Here is a 21,389-nt window from a genome sequence, read left to right as displayed (position 1 = left end):
ACCAACTTATGAACCTATGAACCATTGTGCTGTAACTCAGAGCAGATCTGAGTGTTGCCATTGAGATTCTTGACATAGCTATAGAATGCTTTGTGGTTGTCTTTAGAATCAGTGGCGATTTTGTTTTCATAACTAGCTTTGGAGGATTTTATGAGAGATCTCAGCTTCTTACTGAGGCTGACCAGGGAGTTCCTCCAATCATGGGATTTTACTTTTTTTTGCAACAGTTTCTTTCTTCTATTGTAGAGTTTGTTTCTGGCAGGTGACGACCAGATTGGCTTCCTTTTTTTGGAGGATAGCAACATCTTGGTTCTGTTAGGGATAGCACGATCCATGCACTTGTGTAAGTGCTTATAAAGTGCATTTGTGTAGGATTCAGCAGTTGTGCCTCGTACCAGTATTTTAAAGCTCTAATTTTATTAGTGAACTAGGTGCATAACATATTGTTGATACCTAGCAATATAGGACCATTTCACTATAATACTATGAAGTATTATATCACATTTCTCAGAACAGTATAAAGTGGGCTTCAGAATCAGCTGGTTATTACAAAAGGACCCTTTCACTATAATACTATGAAGTATTGTATCAAATTTCTCAGAACAGTATAAAGTGGGCTTCAGATTGAGATGGTTACTACATCTGTAAAGACACATATACAACCAAAATAATACTTATATTCTGTATATTCATGATGTCTTATTGAAAAGTGAACAAGAAACCCACAGTAATGTATTTCCACTTGCTAATACAGTGTATGGCTCTCCATCGCTACATCCAATGCAATAAATGATAAATAAATGCTAGTGTGTTGTGGTATTGGTTTTATTTATTGTTACAATGGCCTAGAGACCTATATGGCTCACTTTTCTTTAGCCATTTTTGCATCACATTTTGATCTATGCAGTTTCTCTAGGAGATCTCTATACTTCGCACTATAAGTACTAGCTTTCCAGTTTTCTTCATTTTTATCTGATCATGATTATTTATTCTTTCTGGGGGGGGGGGGGGTCGTCATTTTCTGTTATAATTTATTTTATTCAGATTTTACATACCGATATAATATATGCAAAAAATATATATCCATGGTGTCCCTAGAAGTCTCAGAAAACCCAGTATGCAACTTATACTGGGTCAAAAACAAACCAAGCAGAAACTTTACAATTTGGAGGGTGTGAAGCTCATGCCTTGAAATATGTTATGCACCTAGTTCACTAATAAAATCAAAACTTTAAAATAAATGCGACAAAATAATAAAATAGTAGGTAGTCCACAGCTAAGTTAAAAATGGAGTATCCTTTACTGAAACACACAAACAAGTGATCCGAGCTGAGTATAATGAAAAGCATTAATGACGTTCGTCAATTTATATATAATCAGGTTATTTGGAGTAAGGGAGTAGTTACAGAGGGTGGTTCTGTTAAGAGCAACAAAATCATTCAAATCATTCCTTTAACCAAGTCCCCATTCCCCCTTAACACCATAGTGTAAACTGAGACCGTGCCAACTTAGAACTGAAAATCAAAAGCTAGAGACAAATTAAAATAGATAATATAAGAACAGATTATTAAGGCCGACCTACTAATCCAAACTTTATTAATTAAGAAATCAACTCACTAACAAAATGTCTAACTAACTAACTAACAAAAAGATCTACCACTAAACATCTATCAGAATAAATATTAGTCATTTATAAACTGAACTTTTGTATGTCAATATATTGTTTTATATGTGAAAAGAACATGCTTTTAAAATGTATATAGTAAATATGCTATCAACATACTAACACAGCATTAGCTAGACATGCCCAGTGGTAGGTCTCAGCATCATTTCCTTTTTGTGGACTCTGAATATATTAAAATATTAGGGATGATAGTTGCTTTCAAAAGAAGAATGCAAAAATGGCTAGTTAGGTAAGGGTGTAATTTTATCTTGCAGTCATAGACGTGGTCACATATGTCTGTTTGCTAAATGGCTGAGTCTCATATATGTCATCACAATTTGAGAAAACAACCTCACTAACAATGGTATGAGCTATTTGTCATTTTGGTGTCAGACAAACATTTATCTTAACTAGTTATATACACTCCTTTTATAGGTGTCAGAAATTGTACTAGTAATTTGTTGCTTGCAAATCATCTAAGTTTAAATTAAGTCTGTAGTGTCCTGCTTTGCAACACCTTATATGATAAAACTAAACATATGTCAACTCAGTTCTGTGTAAAATTACATTTTTGTAGAGAAGGAAAAATACTGTTTCTGTATATTAGTGGCTTCATGTGAGATATTAATGTATAACTCGATGTTATAAATGCTCTTTGTCAGTAAGGAATTATCTCGTGGTCAGGAATATTATATGTGAACAATGACTTGATATCATAACATGTCTTTTATTCCTTAGCTCCTGAAGAACCAGAGCGACCAGCCTCACACAGGATAATATTGTCACACACACACACACACACACACAGACACAGACACACACACACACACACACACACACACACACACACACACACACACACACACACACACACACACACACGCACGCACACATACACACACTCAGCATACATACCTATTAGCAATTATGAAGATTACCACTTTACATACAACATATCTTTGCGATCTGCTAGGAACCTGAAACAAACTATGAAAACTTGTGAGGAAAAAGAGTGTTCATGTGGACTCCAAACTGTGCATAATGAAGCAGCAGCCACTAATGTAACTGCTGCATTGTGATGCTGACCTTCTTTTGTGTCTGGCAGTTGAGGTAGAGGTTTAAATCTATGATCGGTAGTTTCTGTGTTACTGGGTTTTGATTCCCTCAGACCTTTTTTACCTGTTGGAGACCTTGAGCAAGTGAGTTAACCAGACATTGCTCCGAGGTCACCCCTGAAAAGGAACTGTGTGTCCTGTGGGCCTACCTGGTTAACAAATGAGCATTAGTGGTTATATTAGTTAGTAGTGAAAGGACAATAGCTGCAGTTGCAGTGTAACAAAGTAACAAGTACATTTTGACACAGAAAGAATGTGGTGTAGCTAGCAAACATAGCATCAGCTTGGGAAACTTTGTTTTGAGTCTGACTAATAGAATAAACAAACTAACCATTTAATGAGTGTTCACTAGGTTATGTATTGAAGATTAAGGTTTAAATATAAAAATGTTGTATGAGCTGAGTGAGCTAAACTTTGCTCCAGACAATAATCACTGCACACAATTCCAATCCCCATCAAATGACGACAAGATTTAAAGAAGTTGGTATCAAATACATCAGTTTGCAGATAATTAGTGAGTATTATCTAAGTTAGTTAAAGCAAAATATATCAATATAACTACAGGCATGATGAGGTTATTTCTTTAGATTAGGTAAGATTAGTATAATGAGATACAATGATCTTTACAAACTTCATTTTGTAAAAAAGCAACTTAAACAGTTTATGTGCTGAATGAAGAATTGTTTCTTTCCTTCTTTTTTGGAGAGGGAAGAAGAGCAAAAATAATATATATATATATATTTCTTTTGAATGCATTTTGATAGAAACATAGCTTTCTTTAGTCTGACCTTGACATCTAATTGCTTGTAAGTGTTCACTTCATTGGCATCTTATGAGACAATTTCTAACAAGAATAAGTCTACATCTGTGTGGTGCCATCAGAGTTTTAGGACTACAGTTTGGGAGGTTGACAGTCTTTGTTTTGGAATAAATTTGTACTACCAAAGGACAAGGTGGTGCGATGATGTAGACAAGATTTATGTAAACTAAACATGTGCATAACTATGGCAACTTTGGTTCTCCCCTAAGGATATGTCTATATCTATATCTATGCCTGTATCTGTATCTATATCTATATGTATATCTATATCTGTATCTATATCTATATGTATATCTGTATCTGTATCTATATCTATATGTATATCTATATCTGTATCTATATCTATATGTATATCTCTATCTATGTTATACATATCTATATATCTCTCCCAGACTTGACCCCTACAAGTCTCACTGTAGCACATATTTCTGGGTTACACTGTAGAGATATCCAATATTCAAGACTTTTTTCAATACTGCGATACTGCAGCATTTTGTTTTTCTAGATATTATGGCCGCAGGATGTTGGAGGGTGAGGTGCATTATTCTAACTAATGTAATATTTTTCTAATAAATGCCAATGTTTTTTTTAAGTCAGAGGCAAGGTTTTCTATAAATGACAACTGAAAACTCATACCCATTTTACTCAGTTTATCAACTAGATTTTTGTTGGATTAGATACACAACCAATTCTCTGTAAACATATTTTAGAGATAAGAATGCTACTAATATGGCTTCTTTCTTTACAACTCCAGGTACTATTCAGACATCAGCAAAATGCCTGCCATCAGTGATCAAGACATGAATGCCTACCTAGCTGAGCAGTCTCGTATGCATATGAACGAGTTCAACTCAATGAGCGCACTTTCTGAAATTTATTCCTATGTCAGCAAATATAGTGAAGAGGTATGCTTAATTAATTTACTAGTTTTTCCTCTCAGTGCATTCTTTACAGCAGTATACCAGTGATACTACAACATAAAATTCTATGTTATCTGTTTGAGGGATGTTACCTAGTAGTTTTGTGATATGACCCTCAGTGATCCATTTCCGCTCAGCATGTACTATCCAGTCATGCCTCTCAACTGTTTTGCTCAAGAATTCTGCATAAAGTTAAAAGTAAGAGACAAAGGCCCAAAATCAGGAACATTGCTCTAATTCACTTAAAAAGTTAATAGGATAACAGGTTTTGTATTAATCTGCATTTTGTAAACATTAAGTATGAAACTCTAATGTCTGGCATTATTGACTAACTGTAATCCTCAGTCTATGAGTAAGTCAAACATTTGCATGCAGCAGGACAAAAATATGAGGCAAAATCAGGCACAGTTGAAACATATGTGTCTATTTGCCAAGTACAGATGGAAACACATGGGCATTTCTGAATTCCTTTTTTCAGCCACATTCTTAAGTGTTGTAGAGCGAATACATTTCAACAATTCAGATTTTGGTGGGATGCACCTAATTTGTTTTCACACTTTTTCTCCATCCCACCTAAAATTTAAAATCATTTTGAGATGTTCCAAGTTTCCTTAAATTCATTTTTTCCTAATTATTTTTTTTGTCCTTACCTGTAGAGTTAAAAGTTGAGAGGTACTGGGCAATGTCACTCTTGTCCACCTGTACCTATTTGGCTTCTGCTTTTTGTTTTAAAACGTTTATTCAGCATGTTCATAATGGCATCTGTATGGAAATACAGCATGTCAGTAAGACAAAAGTGACTAGCAGCAGCAAAGGTAAATATTTCTAACATTCATTAAGTATGGACAAATGCAAAGGATGTATGACTGTGATGGGTGGACATGTAAGTCAACAACAGGAATCAGTCATACCAAGTAAATAGCCTTTTGCCATATCAGTCTTTGACAATACACATGTAGGTGCCTACAGCAGTAAGAACTCACTGGCACAGGTTTCAAGAGAACACGTCAGTATTACCTGGAGATCTGACAGGCTGTGCAGTGACCTACATTGCAAACTCTCACTGTGCAAAATTAGACATTCGAAAAAACTGATATGCACATCTCTGTTTACCATTCAATTTCACTAAACTGTCTGCAATACATTATATCATACCACACATCTACTATATCAGCATCAGATCGTAATGATCAGTTTGGCTGAAGTAGGGTCTGTCAACTAATGTATCTCCACACTAAACACTGCTCATAGGTGACTAAAAAGTACATTTTCCTGTACTTGCTTAACTCTGCAATTTCAGGAAGTACCTTTGGATTGCATGTGACAACAAGCAGAAGGTACCCCTATCTTTGTAGCCTTACAGTTAAGAACGATAGGCCTTTACACTAAAGAGCAGCCTCAACAAGACCTTCCAGTGTCAGACACTTGACATGCAGGTATGCAAGGCAGATAAACAGCTCCTTTTGGAACAGCATTCTACTTTGTCAAAAAGAGGTCATAGGAGGCCAGTTCAGTTTTTCTCTTTCATATTATTCCTCCTTCTCTGAATCACAATTTCTTTGATTTCCCTGAAATGCAAATGAAGGTCAAACCAAGTTCTGATCCATTAATGTAGAAAGCACTGCCATCTCAAGTTAATTTATATTATTGAATTCCCAGATATGGTTCTGTGATGCCCTATATACATATATATATATATATATATATATATATGTGTGTGTGTGTGTGTGTGTGTGTGTGTGTGTGTGTGTGCGTGTGTACACACACATATGCACACACATACATATATCACAGTTAGTGAAGAATATGGACAATGCCCTAAGGGTCATCTTGGTAAGCATAACTTTCCAGAAGGGTACTAGATTATTATCACTGTGATGCAAGACTGTGCTCAAATTAGCTCAAATTAATTGCTTTTCCTCAATGTTTTTTCAGATAGGGTCCTCAAAATTAAAAAAAAAAGTTGTTTGTGATACTGATCTTTGGTATACAGTAAGGTGTCAGCTCCATGCCACAGTAATAATAAGAGCATGGTATTCAGGATTAATTTATTTGCATTTAGAATTAGCATCATTGGCAGTATTGGGAAGGGGCTGTTTTGTGGTTAGAGTACTTTCGTTAACTAACAAAACAATTCTTGTGCTGTCTTTCTGGCAACTTTTAAGTGATGATTGCTGCTTATTATTATTCATTAGTAAATGAATTAGTAAATGAATATTCCTCAGAAAACTATTATCCCAGGTAACAAGCATTTTTATTTCCCACAATTAAATCCCTGAAAAAACACAAATATAGAAAGACAATTGTATACTGATCAACACACCTGAGTCTCTTTCTCTTCACTTGTATATATGGGTTTATGTCACAATACTGAATTATTGGAAACTCAGACTTCTTATAGACGAGACCAAATGTTCGGCTTTCGGAAAACTCAAACAAAACAAAACAACAAAAATTTGCATTGCCCACCTGCAACCCTCTTATCCCCTGCAAATTATATATAGTAACTCGAAGATCACACTACAGTGGGGAAAAGGGTAAATGCACTGATCCTAACTGTATTGTCAACTCCATACATCAAGTTTTTGGAATGTGGAATATATGGTCCTGACCATATGAAGTTCAAGTTTACGAAAACGTGATCTTTTGGCATAAACCTATATATATATGTTTGTGTGTGTGTGTGTGTGTGTGTGTGTGTGTGTGTATATAAAATACATATATATATATATATATATATATATATATATATATATATATATGTGTATATATACACACACACACACACACACACACGCATATGCTGCCTTGCTTGTTCTGTAAGTTTCCCCATTAATAATTTTATATCTGCAAATAAGAACCTTTTCTTTACCTTATTTCCTCCAAGGTATGTATGGAGAAAACTACCTTGGAGTCTCTCATTATGATCACTTCATCATGTTTCTGTGAACAAAAGTAGGTTTCTTGTACATGCATACATTCAGTAACTTGATGCTTAATTATATCTAAAAATATTCAAACTTTTGGCTGTGTAAAGGAGTCTATTCACACTTCCCAGCTGGATTTTCATGAAAATAAGGGATTTCCTTTTCATTCCCCATGTGTTTCAAAATTATCAGGAAGGATTCAGTCAATCCCTCCCTACCCTGAGAAGGTACATACATTATAAAAAAATAAATAAATAAAGTATATTGCTTCTTACCTTAAACAAGAAATAAACATGGCTTAAGAATCATCATCTTCTCCAGACACTCATTGCTAGAGTACTTGCTGAAATGACACACTAGGATACAGTTATGGCAAAGCTACTTATCTTTGTTTGATTTATGGAAATATACTTTGTTGTTGTATAATGAAACCACCATCATCCAGCAGCACAAATTGCTTGATGAAGGGATAAAGCATGGGGCTCTTGCAAGCTATGGCTATCACTTCCAGAATTAAGTTCACATTATTGAAGCAATAGTCATTCATTGAACTTATAAAGTCAATGGCTATCAAAGGAGATCAATGTCTTGAAAAAAGACACAATCAGGTCTGGCAAAGATGAATGGAAATGCCCTTCAAAGATGTCTTTCGGTTTTTCCTGGTTAGGGCTCTCCACAGTGGACTCCGGTCTGCTAATGATTGGCAGTGGATTTTTATGGTGCCAAGTTGCCAGCCCGATGCCCAACCTTCAAAGAAGGCACACCCATTCACGCATGCACCTACCTGCATATCTTTAAGTGTCATACAACCATGGGTAGGACATGCAGACTCCACACAGAAGGCGCTCCAGCCGAGAATCGAACGGGAGAACATCTTGCTGTGAAGCGACAACGCTAACCGCTGCACCACTACGGCCATAAAAATGTAATTACAAAAATTCTCAAATAGTAACTACCCCCCCCTCACACACACACACACACGCACACACACACACACACACACACGCACACACACACACACACACACACACACACACACACACACACACACACACACACACACACACACACTATTTCTTTCCTTAAGGATACAATCAGAATTGGCCTTGACTGTAAAAAAAATGAACACCTCAAGCCAAAAACACATCCATCTGGAGCTAGAAATTTTCTTAAGCAGCTGCATTGATATTGTTTTGATTTTTACATTTCTCCTTCCTTTTTCTCTTCTTTTTTATCACTTGATTGCTCCATCACCAAGATGTGTTTTAAGTATTGTGTATAATTATACAGAAACTTGTAAAACTACATGAGAGAGTTTACCTAGCTGTTTTTTTCAAGTTCAGCAGTCAGTCTTTCTTATTGACAGTCACTCTTAGAGTGATTTCTGTTTGTGCACCAGTGATGAGTGTGTGTATGTGGCCTTTTTTTATTTTGTCCAGGGTTATACACCTCTATAGAGTCAGTATATTAAGGAAGGAGGTATAAGAGGACAAAAACAAAAAAAAAGACTTTTCGAAATGGTTTCAAGAGATTGAAGCTTCAAAGGTTTACAAATTGGAGATATATTGGACCTGTTTTACAGTGCTTTTGACTGTTTGATTTTTTTGTTAATTTTAAATAAACTAAAAGTTTCATACATGTAAATTCAGGGTAGTGAAATTTCACCAAATGTGATTATTTTGAATGACACATAAACATAATAGGTTAATGTCTATCATATGAGTTGTATGGCAGCTTAGTGCAGAGGATTAATGTTATGAACTGCTAATGAGCTTTATCCTGTGGCAAAGGGTATGACTCAGCTGTCATATGCAAACAGAGTGAATCTGTGCAAGTCAGTTAATCAGACAGTGTTCCTGAGTGACCCCTGAAAAGAAGCTTGTGCCTGATGGGTTTATCTGGTTAACAAATTTATAATATGTGCATATCTTAAGTGTGATAGTCAAAGACATGTTCAGTAAGACATTTCATCCAGTGACTTTTGTGTTTGTAGTTCTTTAAACCTGTAATTATAAAGACTGCCTATTGTTCTTCCTTTTCTCGATCTTCTAATAATAATCTGTATTACCTATCCTGTTTGTAGAGTGTTACTGTTGTACAATTGTACTGTTATGTATTGTCTATAGCACAATATATTTTACAACTAAACATAATTATTCATTTTTGAAATACAGTATTAAGCGCATAATGTTACAGTTATTTCAAAATATTGAAATTCTTAAGAGCAAAGAGGATACATTACTAAAATAATTGTAATGCTCTAGTAATACATTAGTAGTGGTTAATTTAGAATAGGTACAGATTGTTTTTTCCTTGTTAGGAAAAGAATTACAGTGGTTTTGGTACAGAAACTTTATCATGTGCTTTAACCGTACACACTAAGAAACAGAGTATTTTAGTCCAGTTAAGTCTTGTTTCTTTTTTGATTACCATCAATATGCTGTGCTAAGTTTTTGCTTTTTTTTTCTCTCTCTTCCAAAATACAGATTTTGTCTGGCCTAGAACAAGATGACCATGCGCGAAAACAAAAGCTTGCTTACAAACTTGAACAAATCATGGCCCTGATGAGCATAGACAGCTGAGAACAGTTCCTGCCAGGGAACACTGGGACTTATAAACCATGCCGTGCCTCAATCAACACCATCATCTTTTCTAAGAACAAGTTCTGATTGGATAAGGAACTGAGTCACCTTGTCAATCCCGTCGCTCTGGTTCACGCTCTTTGGCTTTGGAAATATACTGCAAAACGTGTCAGGAATGGCACCAGAATTTCACAGTGATAAAAACAAAAGGAGTTTCCTCTCCCCTGGAAGGCAAGCACTCCCTGTAACCATGCCTTGGGAAGTCATTATCTTGAATGATGGTCTGTCTACAATGCACTTCTGTCCTTTCTGCCATTCTGTAGCTTATTTCTTGTGGGAAACTGAACCTGGTATTTCTGTGACATGCTCAGCCAAGCACAATGCTAGTTAAGCAATCTTCTCTCAATGAGCACATCAAATTTTTATTTCAAATGTCTCTTGAGAAAATAACATTTGCCACAACAGTTACAATGGAGGGAATCTTCCAAATATGGTAATGTTTGCAAAAATATGGTTAATCATAATTTGGCCATTAAATTACTGGAACATAAAATAATTCCAAAGAGCTTTTGTTTCACATACATTTATGTATGGTATGGTTATATTTCTGTAACTAGTATGCAGATAGTCAGTTTTTTTCATCATTCTCAGGCCCGGATCTTAAAAGAGGAATTAAATTGCATGTTCTGTACCATATTTTGTGGTAATGTACTCAACATGTTGATTTTCAGATTTTACCTTTAACTTAAAAAAAAAAATCAGTCCAGAATTAGATGTGTTGTGACACTGAATTGAGACCTCTGCTGTTTTTTTATGGTCTACAAAGTTACAAGTAGTGTCACATGGTTTGCAGGCCATGGTTTCAAACTAGACCTGCTAGAAACTAACAGATATGGACATTTAAAGCCATTAAGGTTGAAAGATGCTACGGACAGCTCAGGCCATGCATGAGTAATATTTTGTACAGATGTTGCCTTTACAAGGCACTAACATTTAATCTATAAAGGCCTTGGAGTACTCTGTATGGGTGCATCTTTCATGGTACCAACCACGGCCACATTCAGTTTGAATCTATAGTATGCTATATTACATTTCTTCTGCAGTAATCACCCTTTGGGCCACACTGAGGAATTATTCTTGGCATAGCACTTTTCTAAATTACTAGACTTTAAAATAATATATAGTATTTTACCTTCCACAGCACAAACAGGTTTGCACAGTAATCAGTATGAGTGATGATAAAACTTCACATCATTGAAATATTTTCTTAGAAATATAAGAGGCACATCACAGAGAGCACTTTGATGAGTTGATTCAGGTCAGGTGATGGTAGATTTTCTTTTTAAAGCTGTGTCACCCAACACTGCCTATGGGCTGAAGTGTTTTCTGAAGGTGGCAAGGGATGCAGGGAGAAAAGAGACTGTTGTTCACTTTGCTGCAGGAGGAAGAAGGCGATAATCCATATCAGCTGCTTTTTCATTCAAACTTCAGGTGCGTTATAGGCCCAGGGCAAATGTGTATACTTAAGTTCCAGCCCATTCACTGCCATCTTTCTGCATGAAGAGTCATAGTTTGGGGAAGGAAGTTGGGTTGCAAGGTATAGGATAGGATATTATGTCATAATCATAAGATGGACAAGCATCACAGTATCCCACCTTTACCACTTTGACTGCCACTACTGATAAGACACCAGTAGCTAATGAGAACCCCTTGTTGAAATTGAAGGACACTACCAAGTGTTGGATTTCCTGTGCACCTCAACTGCTGCTGTGTTGTTACTGCATGGACTCCAGTGGAGTAACGTGTATTTATCACAAACACATTATAGCTACTTCTTGTGACCAGGAATTATCCATAGCAGCAGATTTCTAATTCCTAAGACATTAAAAAAAAAGATAGAATGAAATAAAATGAAAGAAAAAGAAACAAAACCAAAGGTCCTGAAAATGAAGTGCCGCATCATCAAACAAAATATATGAACTGTCTGGGTATGTGCAAAGGATGATGTGACAGGACAGCGAAAAACAAAATTCAAACTTTATTTTTTCCTTTTGCACATGAAATCTTTACGTTTTTTAGAAGCAGCTGAATAACAAGTCTAGCACAGCTGCAGACAGGACTTAAAGATAAAAAGACGTATCTTGCGGTGCAGAATGTTTGTTTTCTGCAGATCTAAACAAATTCCACGACCCCTTTCAGCAATGGAAAATAACGATCTAGACATGGGCCATTGTGTGCTATGAAGCTGTCCCCCACCTCATGTTCCTTTGATATCTCCAAGCTTCTTTGCCTTGAAATGTGCCAGACTTGTGATGTGAATGTGTGGATATACCCTTGGTGGACCTGAGGGAAGTTTTCGCTTTTTTTTTAAGCGCATGTAATAAAAAAAAATGTTTTTCCCTGTTTTGAAAGAAACAAAAAAGCCTTGCAGATACATGAATGTTCCCTTTCTTGTCCATTGTTGATTTAAAAGCATCATCAACTTATACGTTATGTCATGAGAGAATACTGTATGTGTTTATTAAGGTGGAATCTTTATCTATTGCTAGTTTATAGAAATCATCTTTGTATTAATGCGGGAGTATGGGTGAAGATTATCAACATGAGCAGAGGTCTGAACTTCAACCTAGTCAAATTCTCATGTGCACAAGAGACTGCATTTCATCACCTTTTACCACAGGTCAAACTTTTTTTCACACTATGTACTTTTTCGAAATTACAGCAGTTTCTTAGTATGAAATTATCTACTGTTGTCTTGTTGTCCAAGCACAGTCATTGGAAGTCAGGGTCTGTTCTCCATGAGTGTTACAAAATTAAGGTATACTGCTAAATTTAAACTTAACAAACATGGTATTGTAGAATGAAATTAATGCAATTTTGGATTTAGTCACAGTTTATAGATATAATACTGGGGCATGACTGTAGAATCTGACGTATATCAGACATGTTCATGTTGCTGTTTTACGCTACATACTTTTCTCTACAAATTGTCAACATATCACTAACCCTAATCCTGTGTACTTACTTTGCTGATAGGAACCAAGTATACAATCAACACATACTAGCAGATGTTTGTTTTGGCTTTGGTTAACTGTGGTACAGCCAGTCAAAACCTGAGAAGCTAACACGATACATCACAAGAAGGTTAAAGATATTTGTTTGCTGTCTAAACTTTGCTATTCTTCTTCCTCAGATTAAAAAGTACAAGTCTTACAAAAATATTGAGATTGTAGGCATATTGATTTCTCAGTAGAAGGTGGGTACGTTAAGGATATTTGTTCATTAAGTTGTGAGGTTAACAAAATCTTAAAAAGTATTCCCTGCTTCATTTCACCAGGTAACCATATTCTTTAGTTTTGATTCATTGCAGACTTTCATGCACACTTACAGCTTAGTTATGCAAATTTACAATTGTGTGTGTGTATGGATCACTCTCTCTCTCTCTTTTACACACACATTTGTATATATATTGGTCTACTTTGATTTAACAAAAACCCATAATCACAAATGTAATTTTCACGAGACAAAAATAATGAAGCTAAAAATCCCAAACCACGTACTTTTTCACAGGCCAAGTAAACACTTGGCTAAAATTACAGAAAACACACCGTACCATCTTAAACCCACCTAGGTGGGGAGGGCTACACTCTCACACCCAACTGTGGGGACTGTGCCCCCCCCCAACTACATATACCAACTCGGGGATCACACTACATTGGGAAAAAGGACATATTTCACCATGTTGGGCAGGTGTTTACTTGCCCTGGGAAAAAGTGTATATGGCTCAGGCTTTTTAGTTTCGTTATTATCGTCATATGATAATAACGTTCGTGATTAATGGGTTTTCATTATGTCAAAGTAGACCATATATATATATATATATTTATTTACATACCTGTATCTACTTATGCAGACATATGTGTATGTATATTTAGATAGACATGCACAGTATACATGATGGCTATGTGAGGCAGATGCTTTTGCTTGTGTGTGTGTGTGTGTGTGTGTGTGTGTGTGCATGTAGCTCCCTATTTAAATTTCAGCACTTGAAATGATGAGTGCCGACAATACCAAAAAAAAAAGACTGAAACTCTGGAAGATGAGCAAATATCAAAAATCACTCTTCTCCGTTAAACTTTCTTTTTTTTGCAGTTGGGTCAAACCCCCCCTGCACCCCCGATATAGGGGGCAACCCCCTTTCCCAATTATGGGTCTATATTATAACCGCAAAAGTCCTAAACAGCGAATACGGAATCCTAGACACATATTACCTGAACCGCAAATACACCGAACACCCTTAACTGCAAAATTCAAAATCTCGAACTGTCATAGTTGTCCAACCCCACCGCACGCTACATACTTCCTACCCAAAAAAATAAATAAACCACATACATACAGTAACCAAAACCCTACTTCTAACCCTACACCAAGCCTTACATACATTACTGTCTATGCACTTACCTTAACCCGCACCCTAACCCTAAGGTCCGTAACTATCGCACACTATTACTATCTATACACTTACCTTAACCTGCACCCTAATTCTAAGGTCCGTAACCATTGCACACTTACCTTACGGAGCTATACCTCAGAAGGGCCAACCATGACGATTCGACATTTCGGATTTTGTGCTTCAGGACGACCGGTGTTTTTGTGTTTCGATGTATACGTGTTGAAGTTTCCGTATTCGGATAAGTGGACCTTCGAGATTTTAATATTGAACCACCAAAAAAAAAAAAAAAATATGTATATATATATATATATATATATATATATATATATATATATATATTTGTGTGTGTTCGTGTTTCTGTGTGCGTTTGTATATGTGTGTGTGTGTGTGTGTATAGACACACACACACACACACACACACACACACACACACACACACACACACACACACACACATATATAATATATAAACCCTGAGATTGCCATACTTTGGAGAAAAGGGAATATTCCAGAAAATGACTTTCTTGAACTTAATATGTGTAAGTCCATTTTTTGGCCATTCAGTCTTCATGTTTCCGACTCGACACTTCAAATGATATATATATATATATATATATATATATATATATATATATATATAGTTGAATATACTTTATAGGAAATCAATCAGTGGGATATAATTAGATAAAATTTAATATGTGCTATAACTCTGTTTAGATTCTTCTGAATGTAATGTACCTTGGCTTCCTTTGTTGTGGATTATTCATTGTTTACACATGAAAGGAAGTGAAGGTAACATTTGGTATTAGTGTCTATTTACAGGATTCCATTTCTATTGCTGAAAATTCTGTCGCTACATGAAACCTATAATATTCAGTCTGTATGTAGCCTTGGGTACTGTTTAATTTCGTAAAATAAAGGTAGTTATTATATAGCAAATGTATTTAAAGGGAAGTAATGAAACATTTTTTTCTATTCTGACCAAATATATTTTTAAAGTCATACTTCATTATAGGTTAACAAAAGTCTTGGAAAGATGATTCAAAAATAAAGGTACTCTGCACCTAATATTTTCATTTACGTAACTGGGTATGTCATAAAAGAAGTCACATTTGAGATTTTTTCTGTCAGATTTTTACAACATTGGTTTTCCCTTATGGACTCCTATTAAACATTAGTCACAGATATTGTGCTTTGTTAATGCATGCACACATTTGAATAGGTGCAGCCTTTATGTGTGGGGCTCTTTTAGCATTTTTAGATATACTCATCCATCTAGTAGTGATTTGTACTTTAGGGAGCCTACATTGAGTAAAATATTTAAGCTGTTGATTTTTGCTTTGATTTTGGTGAATGACGGTTTAAGCATAGTTCTTCTGCAGAATTATTTTGTTTTTCTGCTTAGTCAGTTTACTTATGCTCACCTGAAGACCTAGTGATGAATGTCTGCATTGAAACCAGTTTTGTGGTTATTTGAAATCAAGAAATCAGTAATTTGTATTCTGCTAATGAATGTAGTTTGTATTCTGCTAGAGAATGCAAATAATTAAGAAAAACAATTTCATGAAATTTGCTGTCACTGCAAGGAGTGGTTTGTTTCTTAACACCATTGCTCAAAATTTGGCAGACATTTTGTTAAACATGGTGGTTCTGTGATGATACATTATTCCAGTGGCTCAGAGAGAAGAAATGATGAGATGGTGATTAGATGGTACATGTATAGATGGTGGTGGTGTATCCCTCTGTGTGGTTAACCTGAAGATAATGTGACAGAAACTCTTAGGTTTCCTTCTGCAGGGTGCAAGATATAAAGCTGTATAGTTTTGTTTGCTATGAGTAAGTAATAGGTATTAATTTGATTTATTGGTCTTTACTGTTTCAGAAGGTAACATAATGTTTTCCAGTCCATTCTACTGGTCGAAGTGGAAAACATGGCACACATGTTAGCATATGATGTGATATGCAAAGCCAAATGACAACAGGCATTTAGCTTGTGTGGAAAAATAAGATTAACCAAAATATGTCACACTAAGCTCTATTTTTGAATATGAAACACTGAAAGTACAAGTTACATAAAGTGGGCAGACCAGTACATTACTGTGTAATGGCATGTAATGTGGACATCCAATCATGGGCTGAGATGGAGTGTCCACTGTTGTTGTTCTGTCAATGGTTAGGTTCCCCCTTCAGTAGCACTGATAATATTAGGTACTCAAATTGGTCATTTAATTTTCTTTAGGCTTCGGGGAAAGAGCTTAATGCAAAAGTCAACACATTATGTTTTATCATGTTTGTACTGTGGTGGTGGTGGTGCTGCGGTATCGTTGTCACCTCACAGTAAGATGTTGTCCTGTTCGTTTCTCAGCTAGAGCGTCTTCTGTGTAGAGACATGTGTGAATGGGCGTATCTTCATTGAAGGTTGTGCGTCAGGGCCAGCAACTCGGCATGTAAAAATCTACTGCCAATCATTAGCGGACCGGAGTTCCGCTGTGGCGACCCTTAACTGGGAAAAGCTGAAAGACACAACAACAACTGTACTGTGTGCTGTAAAATGATGTGTTCTAAGAACTGACCTTTTGGAATCGGTGGCATTCAGGGATGGCTTATGATTACAACTGATGGTTTAAACCAAACTTTTCAGTAGTTTTACCCAAGTACCAATGTGTTCTTAGTCAATTGCAAACAGCATGTAATGATATAAACCAAACGTGCCAGTTTTTATCTATTCAATGGATAGTTTTTTTTTACAGTAAATCCATTAACAAATTGAAATTGTTGCATCCTGATTTGAATCATAACATGGCATACCTAATTATTACCAAATCACATTTATGCAGAGCAAATTTTATATATAAACCTTTTAGAATTATAACATTTTCTTTGACTTCATGTGGTTATTATGGCTAATAGCTCCAGCTGAGAAATATCTATTACTACACAGTTTAATAGCTTGAATTTCATCAAATACATTTAACTGAAACACAGTGAAACAAGAAAGCGCTATACTAAAAAATGTTTGTATTAAAACTTTCTCACATAGAAAATTATCTGCTCTTCTTTATGAGGTACAAAGCTGCAGATACATCAAACACAGAGCAACGTATAACTCCTTTCAAGGCTGACACCTCAGACAAATGAAATAGGAAAATAATTGTTGTTTTCTCACATGTGCCATGCCCTATGCAGGTGAATGAGCTTTTGTTAATTACATTCAGAGAAACACATTTTTATGACTTGGAATTTTCCCTTCCCAGACAATGCCACTGCACAGCCATTTTGTAATATTTTATCTGCTTCCACTCGACATCAGGTTAATCTTCATTATACAACAGAACTGTTTGGAGAGAATGGTATATCTCACAGAGGATATCACTGATCTGGAACAGACTCCCCATCCGCATAAAACAAAGTTCATCCCTGTCCATATTTAAGCACAGCTTGGATCTATGGATAAGAAACAGAAAATTAACCCCAGAACTGCCCCCTATATTACTAATGGATAGAGGCAGCTCTTAAATGCTTTATCCTATGCATGGGTCCCCTCAAATTATCTATGGTGTGATCCCAGTTATTCGCATTAGGAGTAATACATAATTATTGACCATGGGATCTATAACAAAATCGGATAGGTTATTTTGAATACAAAAAGGAAAACTGGCTAGGTTTAAAAATGACCGACAGTGGCAGGTAGCCTTGTACTTACCTAAGAACTTATATATCTAATCTCTTATTTATTTTGAGAGTTCATAGCTGATATATTTTAAGAGGTAAGTACCATTTATTACAATGCAGGAAACAATCTCTAACAGGAACATTATGGAACGTGGTATCAGGCACATATGAATGTAAAATGCATATTAGTAAAACTGAAGAATTCAAAAGAAATATTTTATAGCATATCAGTGCTAAGCATTTCTTATTGCTTTCCTCACAACAGTGTTTAACTAAAAAAGAATAGGAACCAGAAAAATATCTTAGGGGGACCCAGTTGTATCTTCTTCTTATAAAACAAGGTAATACAGTGAAACAGAATTATTTTGCTTTTGACATGATAAATTACTTTTATAATCTAGCATTCTAAGCACGTGATTTATATTAGATATGCAGTTTCTTGACGCACAATGTTATTTATGTGCACGAAGATATAAAGAAACCAAAGGCATACACTGACACTGGACCCACACTTTGCTGTAATAAAGAAATTCTAAGCCAGCTGTTTAACATTTCATGTTAATTTCATAGGTTCATAGGTAGCTACTAAGCTATTGGCCCTAGGGCCTATACAAGCCTAGCCAAAAAGGTACCCTGGTTTTCGCCACCCAAGAAAATTATTTTCCTGTGCCCCTGTTGAGTAGAGCCCCAGAGGTGATCCCTGGGGTGAATTTCCTATTACCCATTAAATCATCAAGATTTTTCTTGAAGAGTGCTAATGAGGAGCTCTGTTTGACATAGATAGGTAGCCTGTTCCAGAGTATGGTAAGTCTCTAGGACAGGAATCTATCCCTCCAGCATGTTCTGTTTATTGTGGTGACAAGGTTTAGGTCTCTAGAGCATGTAGCTCAGAGGGATTGGGATTTCTTTAAGTGGAGCATGTCCAGTAGCTCTGGGTTTGACATAGCTTTGTATGTTAGGCAGAGTTCGCCTCTGAGTAGGCGACAGAGTAAAGCTGGAGTTTTTTGAGTCGGTCTGCGTAAGGCATCTGTTTGAGGCCAGTAATCCTCTTTGTGAGATATTTTTGTGGCCTTTCCAGTTGTAGATGTCTTGTGAGGTACCTACCAAAAGGGGCATTGTACTCTATAATGGGTCTAATGAGTGATGAGTAGAGGGGAACAATGACCTCTTTTTTTTCTGGATGAGAAACCTTTTGTGATGAGGTGTGCTATGTAGAAGGATTTCCTGACCACTGTGGCGATGTGATTATCAAAGGAGAGACTACTGTCCACCTGTGTCCCAAGGTCTCTTATCACACTTTTGGTGTTAAGTAGACTACCGCCTATGTGGTAGTTCATGGGTACAGAGTTTTTACCAAAGGGGATGGCAATGCACTTTTTGGCATTGAGCTTGAGACCATGGCTTTGACACCAAGCATCTGTCTCAGTGAGGCCCTTTTATAGGATGTCCACATAGTTAGGAGTTTCAATTATGGCTCCTAGTTTGCAGTCATCTGCAAATTTAGTTAGCCAAAGACCTTCTGTGTTAGCCTGTACTTCAGAGAAGTAGATACCAAACAGGAGAGGACCCAGGAATGAACCCTGTGGTACTCCACTTGTCAGTGGTTTGAAGTCTGATTTGGAGTCTGCTACTTTCACAGTTTGGGTTCTGTCAGTAAGCCAGTTGGCAAACCATCTTGTGACAGGGATTTATACCTAGTTTAGTGAGTTTATCTGTAATTCCAGAGTGGGGGATGGTGTCAAACACCTTGGCAAGATCTAGATAGGCTGTGTGAACCACCTCACCCTCATCTATGGCTTTGGTGACTACTTCATAGTTTCATAGTTTCATAGTATAGTACTAGGCTGTCTGCCCTGGGGCATTTGTAAGCCTAGCCATAGTGATGTGGCTTTTGCCACCCCATGAAATGGTACAAAAATGTACAGAATAAATCTAGAATACTGTGCCTCTGTCTAGTAGTGACACAATGAAGGTCCCCTTATATAATAGAATTAGTTTACTGTGCCCCTGTCTAGCAGTGACACAGATGTGACCCCTGGGGTAAACTTTCGATCTCCCATCCACTCATCAAGATTTCTCTTGAAGAGAGTCAGTGAGGGGCTCTGCCTAATATGAACTGGGATCCTGTTCCAAAGCATGGGAAGCCTCTGGGTTATGAATCTATCCCTCCAGCATGTCCTATTCATACTTGTGCCAAGGTTTAAGTCTTTAGCTCTCGTGGTCCTGATGGATTTGGATTTTTTGAGGTGGAGCATGTCCATCAGATCCTGATTGGACATGGCCTTGTCGTCAGGCAGAGATCACCTCTGAGCAGGCGGTATGCTACTGAATAGAGCTGAAGTTTCTTTAGTCTGGTGGAATAAGACATATGTTGGAGACCCTTGATACTTTTGGTGAGGTACTTTTGTGGTCTCTCCAGCTGTTGCAAGTGCCGGGTGAGGTACATACCAAATGGGGCATTGTACTCAATCATGGGTCTGATGAGGGAGGAATATAGGAGTACAATGACATCCTTGGATCTGGATGTGAATCCCTTCATGATGAGGTGTGCAAGGTAGAATGTTTTTCTAACCACTTTGGCAACGTGGGTGTCAAATGAGAGGTCGCTGTCTACTTGGGTCCCTAGGTCTCTGATTACTTTTTCAAAAAAGTCTATCAGGTTTAGGAGACATGATCTGCCTTTTACAAACCCGAACTGTGTGTGGTCCAGAGTTTGGAGATCTCCAATGTCTTTGTTTATGAGTTCCATGATGATACGTTCTATGGCCTTGCAGACTGGGCTCGTCAGGATAATGGGGCAGTAGTTCCCGGGGTCTGTTGTGGCCCCCCCTTTGTGGAGTGGGATAACCATCGCAATGTGCCATTCAATGGGCACAAAGCATGAGGTGAGGCTATGATTGAACATGGTACTTAGTTGGGGTGCCAGTTCATTCTGTAGTTCATGTCGAAGGCAGCCTGGGATGTTGCCAGGTCCCATGGATGCTGTGTTCTTGGCTTTGGAGAGTGAGGTTTTTACCTGTGCAGCCATGCTTACAGGAACTTTGCATTCTTCCGGTATAAAGATGGGCCCTTTAGGGGGTGAGAGGGGGGTAAAGTTAGCACTGAACCTATCTGCCAGGATGTTGGTAATATCAGGTGGTTCTGTATATTTAGTGTCATTATGCTGTAACTCAGAGCAGATCTGAGTGTTGCCATTGAGATTCTTGACATAGCTATAGAATGCTTTGTGATTGTCTT

General features: G+C 36.8%; 1 protein-coding gene across 1 annotated transcript in view; it reads left to right on the top strand.

Moving 5' to 3' along the window:
* Window positions 1–14,470, top strand: part of PLXNA4 (plexin A4) — a 2,762,645-nt gene extending 2,748,175 nt beyond the window's left edge. Inside the window, exons 31-32 of the mRNA XM_044064236.1 lie at window positions 4,353–4,503; window positions 9,932–14,470. Of these exons, the coding sequence (XP_043920171.1) occupies window positions 4,353–4,503; window positions 9,932–10,027 (247 nt within the window). The 3' untranslated portion in view covers window positions 10,028–14,470. The remainder of the gene's footprint in view (window positions 1–4,352; window positions 4,504–9,931) is intronic.
* The last annotated feature ends 6,919 nt before the right edge of the window (window positions 14,471–21,389 follow it).

This window comes from Protopterus annectens, chromosome 2.part2, assembly GCF_019279795.1.
Source record: "Protopterus annectens isolate FY-2018-M chromosome 2.part2, PAN1.0, whole genome shotgun sequence".
Classification (NCBI taxonomy): domain Eukaryota; kingdom Metazoa; phylum Chordata; order Ceratodontiformes; family Protopteridae; genus Protopterus; species Protopterus annectens.
This window is presented reverse-complemented; position numbering and strand designations above follow the sequence as displayed.